General features: G+C 48.2%; 1 protein-coding gene across 1 annotated transcript in view; it reads right to left on the reverse strand.

Moving 5' to 3' along the window:
• The window catches only part of LOC138966799 (uncharacterized), a 30974-nt gene that overhangs the window by 2011 nt on the left and 19022 nt on the right, over positions 1-9941 (reverse strand). The window contains exons 9-10 of the mRNA XM_070339143.1: positions 9732-9882; positions 8976-9063 (exon numbers count right to left, since the gene is read on the reverse strand). Of these exons, the coding sequence (XP_070195244.1) occupies positions 8976-9063; positions 9732-9882 (239 nt within the window). The remainder of the gene's footprint in view (positions 1-8975; positions 9064-9731; positions 9883-9941) is intronic.

Consider the following 9941-nt stretch of genomic DNA (forward strand, 5'->3'; position numbering starts at 1 on the left):
TCAAATTGATTGAAATTTTAACAAAGCAATCTTCGACGAAGGCCGGGGTTTGGTATTGCATTTCAGCTTGGTGGCTTAAAAACTAATGAGTGAGTTTGGTCATTAAAAATCGGAAACTTGTAATTAAAATTATTTTTTTATTAAACGATCCAAAAACAATTTCATCTTATTCTTCGTCATTTTCTGATTCCAAAAACATATAAATATGTTATATTTGGATTAAAAACAAGCTCTGAAAATTAAAAATATAAAAATTATGATCAAAATTAAATTTCCGAAATCGATTTAAAAACAATTTCGTCTTATTCCTTGTCGGTTCCTGATTCCAAAAACATATAGATATGATATGTTTGGATTAAAAACACACTCAGAAAGTTAAAACGAAGAGAGGTACAGAAAAGCGTGCTATGCAGCACAGCGAAACCACTACAGCGCTGAATAGGCTTGTCAGTTTCACTCTGTTTTGCACAAGCGGCGGACTACGGTCATTGTGAAAAAATGCAGTGCGTTCAGTTTCATTCTGTGAGTTCGAATGATCTTGACTAAATGTTGTATTTTCGCCTTACGCGACTTGTTTCTTTCATTTCATTTACCCCATTATCCCAATGATGGGAAATTCGGGTCACTTCCTCCCAGTGGAAAGCTAGCAGCAACAAGGGTCGCGCTAGTCACGAGTGTGCGTGTTTAGGTGTAATCAGCCACCTGCATTTATGGCAGAATGACCAAGGTCTTTTACGTGCCACTGGGGTAGGACATGGATGCCGTCTCTGAGTCTGCACATAAAGTTGGCCCGTGTCCATCCCTGCCGGGATTGGAACCTGTGACCTTAGGATCACAAGTCCAGTGCTCTATGAACTGAGCTACCCGGCCCCCAGATCACTGACAAGTCACAGATGTCTTTTGGCATTGGCAGTCAGCAAAATGCTAAAACTTTGCAGAGGAAAATTAATTCTAACAACATCTTTGCAATTAAAACAATGTCATTGTACTGTTAGTAACTGCAGTGACACAATTGTGAGGGCCCTCTGATCACAGGACACCTCCCAGTAAAGGACATCTCCTCTACCGAAATGACTTGTCATAAAAGGAGACTTGCAACACATGGCCTGTATTATAGACAGGTTGTACAGAACAAATTTAAATGCAAGTTATAGATATGTACTATGCCTATTTATTGTTAATTGTATCTATTTATGTATCAGTCAAATAAGGAGAAGTAAGCGCCCCAAATAAGCCCAACAGTATGTAAAAGCCCAACACTATGTAAAAGCAATGCACAGAGGAAGGATATGATTTGTTTATGTGCATGGTTATGGTTTTAACTCGCACAGATTGTTGTTTTTTGGCGGGTGGTTCTTCCTTTTTCTTCAGCGTTCCAGAATTGTCTGGTTACGTGTGAGCTCGTTTGCCCATTTGGGTTCCCCACACTACTCTGAGAGCATAGTCAGCTTCACTCCGCTTTTGTTGAGTAGACATGCTGGGTATTTGCGTGTTTCCATAACCCACCGAACTCCGACACGGATTACAGGATCTTTTCTGTGCGCACTTGGTCTTGTGCTTGCGTGTACACACGAAGGGGGTTAAAGTCACCAGCAGGTCTGCACATAAGTTGACCTGGGAGATCGAAAAAAATCTTCACTCTTAACCCACCAGGCGGCAGCGACCGGGATTCGAACTCACGACCTCCCGATTAGGAGGCCGACGTCTTACCACCACGCCACTGCGCCCGTCACGGGAGGTTCCAAATAGATGCTACAAATGCATCCAAGCTGTTGATTTTTGGTACGTTCCAAAATGGAGGGATGTTCTTGTATAAAGATCTGGGATAGTGATCAGAACTGTTTTCACGGGAAGGACTGTGCCTTAAATAATACAGTATAGACCGGATGTATAAAACACCGGATGTATGAAAGTCTGGATGTATGAAAGGGGTAGGCAGGGTCCCGGCAGAAGCTACTCTTTGTTATTACTTAGAATTTTCCGGTTGTATGAAAATCCAAAATTTTAATAATAAATTTTCATTTAATTAATATACTTACCCAGCTCACATATAGCAATTAACTCTAGTTCAGTGCTGGTAACGCTGTACGCGTTCCCCTTGGTAACAAGGGAGACCACCCTAAAAAAGAGTGATCCATCCCATAATATCAGACCGATGTCCGGTCCAACATCCGTATGCGTGCGCATACGCCGCCATTTGTATCATTCGAACGAAGCCCAACTCACTACTTTTTTAGAACCCAATACCACCACAGCGGGGAGGCGGGAGGGTTTAAACGATGTGAGTTGGGTAAGTATATTAATTAAATGAAAATTTATTATTAAAATTTTGGATTAAATTACATATTATTACCCAACTCACATATAGCAGATTGCTACTATAGGTGGTGGGTACTTACCAAAAACTAGGCATGCAGGACTTGTCCCGCCGCTACCATGGCAGGCAGCGCGGAGTTTCCATCCTGTCTTACAGAAGCGACGTCTCTGAGGTAAAAGTTGACGAATATGTCCTCAGAGCGCCAGTACGCAGCTTCCAGTACCTCGGCTAGCTTGCCGGACCGAAGAACTGCCACTGAGGATGCCCAGGCTCTCGCCTCATGGGTTCTAGCCGCGGTGAGAGGCAACACTGCCCTAACATCACCCGACTGCACTAGCCACCAGGCATATGCTCGTTTGATCAGAGTGGAGATCCATTTGGCCAGAGTCACCTTCGCTATATCCTTACACCTAGCCGTGTTTAAAGATATGAAAAGAAGCTTTTGACTTTCTGACCTAACAGGCCGAGTTCGAGACAGGTAACATCGGAGAGCTCTCACAGGACAATTTGCAATATCGGGATCTCCAGGAGCCAAAATCTTGCTCAAGGGTGGAATGCGCAAGATTGGAGAAAGCTGGCCAGGTTTCTGGTTTTTCGCGAGAAAGCCGGGAACAAATTTGAGAGAAATGGAACCATCCTTCTCGAACGCAATATCCTTGTCTAAACCCGACAAAGAGTGCACCTCACTACCTCTCCTCGAAGTAGAGAGAAGCGTTAAAAACACAGTCTTACGCGTCAAATCGGCCAAAGTGGCTGACAAAAGAGGCTCGAACTCATCCGAGGCTAAGAAACGTAAGACCAGGAACAAATCCCATGCAGGGAGAAGCGATTTTGAACGAGCTGCTAAAAGGGCAGCCCCCTTAATAACACTAGCGATAACCCCTCCGAGCGAAATTTTGTGGCCTAATTGCGCGAGATCGCCGACCTCCGGACCCTAATAGAAGAGGGAGAAGCCCCCTGATCAGCCAACCAAGACAGATGGTTGGCTACATGAATAGACCTAGGAGAAAGAGGTTTAACCCCGTTAAGCGCGCACCACCTAGACCAAGAGGCCCAGTGCGATGAGTAAACCGAAGAAGTCGATTTTCTATGTGCATGTCCGACGAATCTCAGAGTAGGGGAAGAGGCCCCTGCCCTACGCAAAGCGCTTCGGACAGAATCCACGCGTGAAGGGCCAGGATCTGTGGGTTCTCGTGCTGAACGCCTGACCGAGGCTGCCTAAGATCTCCTCTTTTCAGGGCGAGAGGGATCGGGGGCCGAACTGCTAGACGCAGTAGGTCGGGAAACCAGTGCTGGCTTGGCCACAGAGGAGCGACCAGAACCAGCGCTGGTTTCTCTAAGTCCACTTTCCTGAGGACTTTGCCCAAGAGGCAGAACGGAGGGAAGGCATACGCCGGAAGATCTGACCAATCCACTTCCAGAGCATTCACCTTCCAGGCCAGAGGATCCGGGAAGGGGGACACAAAGAGAGGAAGTCTCGCCGAAAACCTCGTCGCAAAGAGATCTATCTTGGGCTTGTCGATCTGCGACCAAAGCCGCTGCAAAGACTGGTGTGTGAGAGTCCACTCTGAATGAACAATCCTGTCCCCTCTGCTCAAAGTGTCTGCAAGGACGTTCAGACTGCCCTTCAAGTACACTGCTGACAACAGAATGTGCTGGGCGTGACACCACTTGAGAATGCGACATGCAATGTCGGAAAGACTGTGAGACCGAGTCCCCCCCTGCTTGTTCACATACGACGCCACAGACATGTTGTCGGTGTGAAGACGTACATGACTGCCCTCTAGAAAAGGCTTGAACGCTAGAAGCGCCAGGGAAACGGCCTCCAACTCCAGTACATTGATATGTAGGGAGGCCTGAGAGCAATCCCAAACTCCCGAAACCATGTGCTCGTCCAGATGAGCACCCCACCCCGTCAGAGATGCGTCCGTAAACAACTCTCTCTCCGGCGGTGGACGAACAATGGGAACACCCCGGAACAAATCCGGAAGAAGCCAAACACCTGTGGTCTGCTGAAACCAAGTTCCCAGTGCGATCGGAGCACTCCAGTCCTGGGATGTCTGATCCCACCTTGACTGCAGGGAGGCCTGAAAAGGCCTCTTGTGAACCCTGCCCAACGGAATGAGGGAAGCCATGGATTCCATCTGACCCAGAACCGAAGTCAGAACCCTTGCACTGGCGTGATTCTCTCCGTAGAGAGACCGAATCAGGCCCTGAAGCTTGTCGATCCGCCTTTGAGACGGACGGACAGACCACCGAAGCGTGTCGAATTCCATGCCCAAGTAAGTAAACGTCTGGGATGGTTCCAACTCGGATTTTGTCAGGTTGACAGAGAAACCCAGCTGTGCCGCCCGGCTCAGCACCCTGTGCGTATGAGCCTCGCAAAGCCCCCTGTTCTGGTGAAGGATTAACCAATCGTCCAGGTATGCTCTGAGACGGATGCCTTCCTGTCTCACAAGAGCGCAAAGCTGCCTGACCACAATCGTGAAAATCCACGGAGCTAAAGACAGGCCGAACGGCAGAGCCCTGAACTGGTAAGCTTTGCCGCCCCAAGGGAAGCGAAGCCACTTCCTGTCCGCGACATGTATGAGGACGTGAAAGTAAGCGTCTGTAAGATCGATCGACGTTGCCCAATCTCCCGGCCGTAAGGCCTCCCGAACCGAAGTTGGAGTTTCCATGGTAAACTTGATTACTCTCAGAAACTTGTTCAAAGGAGAAAGATCTAACACCGGCCTCCACGCCCCCGAGGCTTTCGGCACTACAAAAAGTCTGCCGTAAAACCCCGGGGACCGCGCGTCCAAGACCTCCTCTATAGCTCCCTTGAGCAGCAGAGCCGAGACCTCCTCCTGGACCGCGTTCCGTGCCACCAAATCCTTTGGCGCCCTGCAGGGCGGGATTATCCTGACCAGGGGAGCCTTCTGCCCTGACCAGAGAAGCCGGAACCCCGAACACACTATCCCCGTGACCCACTTGCTGGCCACCAGTTGCAGCCAGGCAGAAAGGGCCCTGGACGGGCCGCCCGCTACAACTAGCGCGGGGGCCACCGGGATGTGTTGTTCGGGGAAGTTTCATTGGGGGTGAGGCTTACGCCCCGACCCCCTGGAACCCCCGAAAGACTGACCCCTCTTAGGGTATGGAGCTCCACGCCCCCTACCCCTGGAGGAGAATGACTGCTTCTGGGCCTTCCCACCACCTGACGAAGACGTCTGAGGCTTAGCAGAAGAAAACGCCTGAGTCTGAGACTTGCCCTGAGGCTTCTGGAAGCCCTGTGAAGCCAAACGCGCGATCGCTACATCCCGCGCGTCCTGCGTCTCTTTCTGGAGTGCATCGAAAGACGCCTGCCCTAAGAGAGACCCCTCAGCAAAAGGGGAGACCTTCAGCCTCTCCACAGTCGCGGTGTCCCGAAATCTGGACCCCGACAAGAAGGCTGACCTCCTTGAAAGAACTGCGTGAGTATACAGCCGGGCAGACAAAGCAACCTGTTCTCTAGTCACCTTGCCCAGAGTAGCCAGCAGTGTCGAAACATCTGTCGGCGACGCATCAAACCGAAATTCAAAAGGATCAAGAGATGTGGCAATCGATCTGGACAAAGACCTTTGCAGAGACTCCGACACGGACGTGAGTTCCAGCAAAGATCTTCCAACTTCCTCCACAGCCGCGAGAGAACCGTCAGTACATGGGACAACTCTATCCCTACTGTACCCGTCTTCTCTCAAAGCAGCAAGTTCCGGCGTCACCGGAAGTGCCCCTGACGGCAGAGCAAAAGAGTCCATCAGATCCAAAGGATAAGGGGTAAGCTTGAACTTCGGAACACCGGAAGCAGCCCGAGCCCCAGGCTGAGCCAGCCAAGAGACAACGTCTTCCGGGGCCTCGCCGTGCTGAACCAACAACGGCACCGCCGGTTTGCGTTTACCACACAAGACGTTAGCCATCTCATAGGCAATAGTTGACGATTCCCGGAAGCGGAAGCGAGGCCGTTGCTCCTGTGCACTCCGGAAATCGTCAAAAGCAGAACGAGGTGGGTGAAGCTGAGCCTTGTCCTTCACCACCCCTTCCGGAAAGTATCTGAACGCCGTTTCCGCCGCCAGCGCCACTGCGGCTGACAGCTTCGCGGGCAAATTCAGTTGGGAATCCTCTACCACTGAGGCATCCCCGTCTTCCGCCCTACACTCCGACTCGAGATCAAGCTCGGAGCCAGGAGGCAGAACATCAGACCGTTTATCGTCGGCAGAACCGACCACTTCCTGCCCCCTGGGCGGAAGAGGACTAAAACGGTCCCCGATATTCTCATAAAGAGACGTACGGAGGCGTTCGTCCTTTCGCTGCTCATAAGAACTCTCACGACATCCATCGCCAGAGAGAGCCCCCTGAGCTCGCACACCGGCAAGCGGTGTAGACATACCTTGTACTGGTGTCACATTCAGAAGAGACACCAACTTGGTACTCCCATCCTGCGAAGCATGGACATCCGCCCGAGTCACAGTCGCCGAAGGCTTAGCGGAAGTCGAAGCCGGAACTGCAGGAGACTGCCGTAACTGTGCTAAAGAGAGAACATCAGAAACACCCGACGGAAGCGCACGTAATTCCTCCCTAGTGGAAGATAATTCCGACGCAAGTGTCGAAACTTGAGCGCTCAAAGTCAACAATAAAGACGCAACTTCAGCTGGCGCTAACCCAGGGCAGCCATCTGAAGTTGAAGCAGAAGCAGAAGCAGAAGAAGAAGATCTTTTGCCCGAACCACCACTCTTGCCAGAACGTAAACAAGCCTGACCGGAAGTTAAACTGACGTCTGCTAACACGGGAGATTTAACAGAAGTTGAATCAGAAGAAACAGACGCGGATTTTCCTGCGCCCTTCTCTCTCCTCGAGCTACGTTTAGGAGGCGAATCGTCAGGCACCTGCCTCGAACTAGGCTTCCTATTCACGCTATCAACAAGCGCAGCCTCCGCCATAGCAAAATAACTCACGAAAAATTTCAAAGAAAAACAATTTCAGAAAAATTTCACAAGTACAAAACGAGCGACGAAAAACGTCGCTAAAGTTATAACAAAACGGAAAGATCTCACCACACAGGCAGGTAAAGGTGAAACGAAAGGCGACGACCAAGGGGAGATGCCAAAGCCAAAGACTATGGCAAGCTGAAGACAGCAGGAGCGTACATCAGAAGCGTCCTTCCCAGTTGAACCGCTGAGAGAGAATGATACAAATGGCGGCGTATGCGCACGCATACGGATGTTGGACCGGACATCGGTCTGATATTATGGGATGGATCACTCTTTTTTAGGGTGGTCTCCCTTGTTACCAAGGGGAACGCGTACAGCGTTACCAGCACTGAACTAGAGTTAATTGCTATATGTGAGTTGGGTAATAATATGTAATTTAATCGGATGTATAAAAGTCCGGTTGTATGAAAGCAAATCTCTGGTCCCGAGCAGCACAAATGCGTTGTTGCAAGACCGGTTGTAAGAAAACGAAAGTAGACCCAAGTCACCAAAGTGTGGTAAGAGTAATTTCCCTTCCATAGCGACTCGAACTTGCAAAATGGCGGACCGCAAAGCGAAAGCTACAGGCAAACGTAGAGTGTTGACATTGTCTGGGCGCCTTAAAATCATAAAGGCAGTAGAGGACAGTCCACACAAATCCCGAACACAGATGGCCATTGATTTAGGTGTCCCCCTGCCAACGCTGTCGAAAATCATGAAAGACAAGAAAAAATATCTTGCTTAGGCAAGAAAGCGGCGATACTGTGACGACGAGCAAGCGGGCACGGAGCTCTCAGCTGCCGTCTGTGGACAAAGCGCTGCTGGACTGGACTGAAGAGCCATAATAGCCCAGGAAGGCATTTTTTTTGTACACTTAGAACCAGAGGCATTGGTCGTGGGTGTGACTCAGGTTTGTTTATGTTGTTGTTGTTGTTGTTTTAATCCATTAAACTGGTTTTAAGTTTAACTCACTTTTTTGTATTCAGTGCGCGCGCGTGTGTGTTATAAATGTGTGCGTTTTGGAGAGAGGGAGAGAGAGAGAGAGAGAGACAGAGAGAGAGAGAGAGAGAGGGGGAGAGAGAGAACTCAGAAAATGTTATTTGCTACGCCAACGGTCATTACAAAGCTTCCACGACCAAAAACATTGTCAAAAGCGCAAAAGGGTTGTGGAGGGAACACACACACTACAGTTGAGCCACACACAAACACACACGTGCGCGCAAGCGCACGCACGTACGCGCACACACACACACAGAGGGACGGGGGGGGGGGGGGCGGAGAGTGCACGGCCTTATGCAAAGCAGAACAGTTCCTTACACAAACAGTTGCTCTTTCTATCGGTTGTCCTGACTGTGTCAGTGTATGTAAGTACATGTACTTTTCCACTTGTTATTCACAAACCTTTTCTTCTAACAAGGATATGTATCAAAACATTTAAACATAAAAAAAACAAATAAATACAAAAATGATATGAAAAAACCCCTACTTTTATCAAGTAACAGACGCGTGGCCGGATGTATGAAAGTCGATCCACAATATTTTCATACATCCGGTTAACCCGATTTAGTAAAGACCGGATGTATGAAAGACAAAAAGTGGGTCCCGACGACTTTCTTACATCCGGTCTCGACTGTAATATCACTGTATAGATAAAAAAAAAAAAAGAGCACACAAACCCAAAGTTTCTGTGAGGTGGTCCATGTGTTTCCTGGCAGCATAACTGGCACTGTTCAACAGCTCTACGCTGTGGCAATAGTCGTTCATCTGCAAGCCACAACATATAGATGTTCAGGTATGAATGTTATCAAAAACACGCAGTACGTCATGTACTTTTCAAAATAAATGAGCTAACGCATATGACAAATAACTTTGACTTAAAAGATAGGTTTCTGACCTGAACATAAGGCTGCAAAGAATGAGACTGTAAGCGCAAAGGCAGTTACACTTTCTCCCTCTTTCTTGCAGTGTGAGCTACTTCCAAACATAAACATGTTGCCAATTGCAAGATTAATGCCCACATTTAGACAAATATGTGCAGAGGGAAAACCAAAAGATTACAAGAATTGTACAATTCAATCAAGACTATTTTTTTTTTAATAAAAGTTCTTTGTTTACATCTGCAATTCTGGAACTTCACAGGCGAACATGGACATGTATCCCACGCTTTTTCAGCATTGGGTACCAATTACAATCTCAATTTTGCAGTATAGAAAACGCTGAAGTAATATGATGATTAACTCTTTTCATTGTTTTCATTGAAAATACATAAAACAGCAGGAGAATATAATTTTTTTCTTGGGTTTTACGAAACAACTAACTAAAGTTACATGGTTTATGTATGTTTTCCAAAATACAGCAAATGCCCACATACACATCTATCTAACTGATACCAAAAAAATGCCAGCATCACATGGTAAGACTGTCATCCTCACCAGCAATGAGATAGTTTTGACGTCTTTCACAGCCTCCAAGCCCACAGCAGCCAGGTCAGGCATCTGAGCGGACGGTGGGAGGAAGGAACGGGACAGCTCTCTGATGTCATCAGCTATAGAGTCGTGGGGCAGGTCAAGCTGGCTCAGCTGTCTGGGAAGGCAAGGCATGACTGTTTGAACTATCTTTCAATTTAGGACAATATTGCTTTT

Source organism: Littorina saxatilis, linkage group LG5 (assembly GCF_037325665.1).
Source record: "Littorina saxatilis isolate snail1 linkage group LG5, US_GU_Lsax_2.0, whole genome shotgun sequence".
NCBI lineage: Eukaryota > Metazoa > Mollusca > Gastropoda > Littorinimorpha > Littorinidae > Littorina > Littorina saxatilis.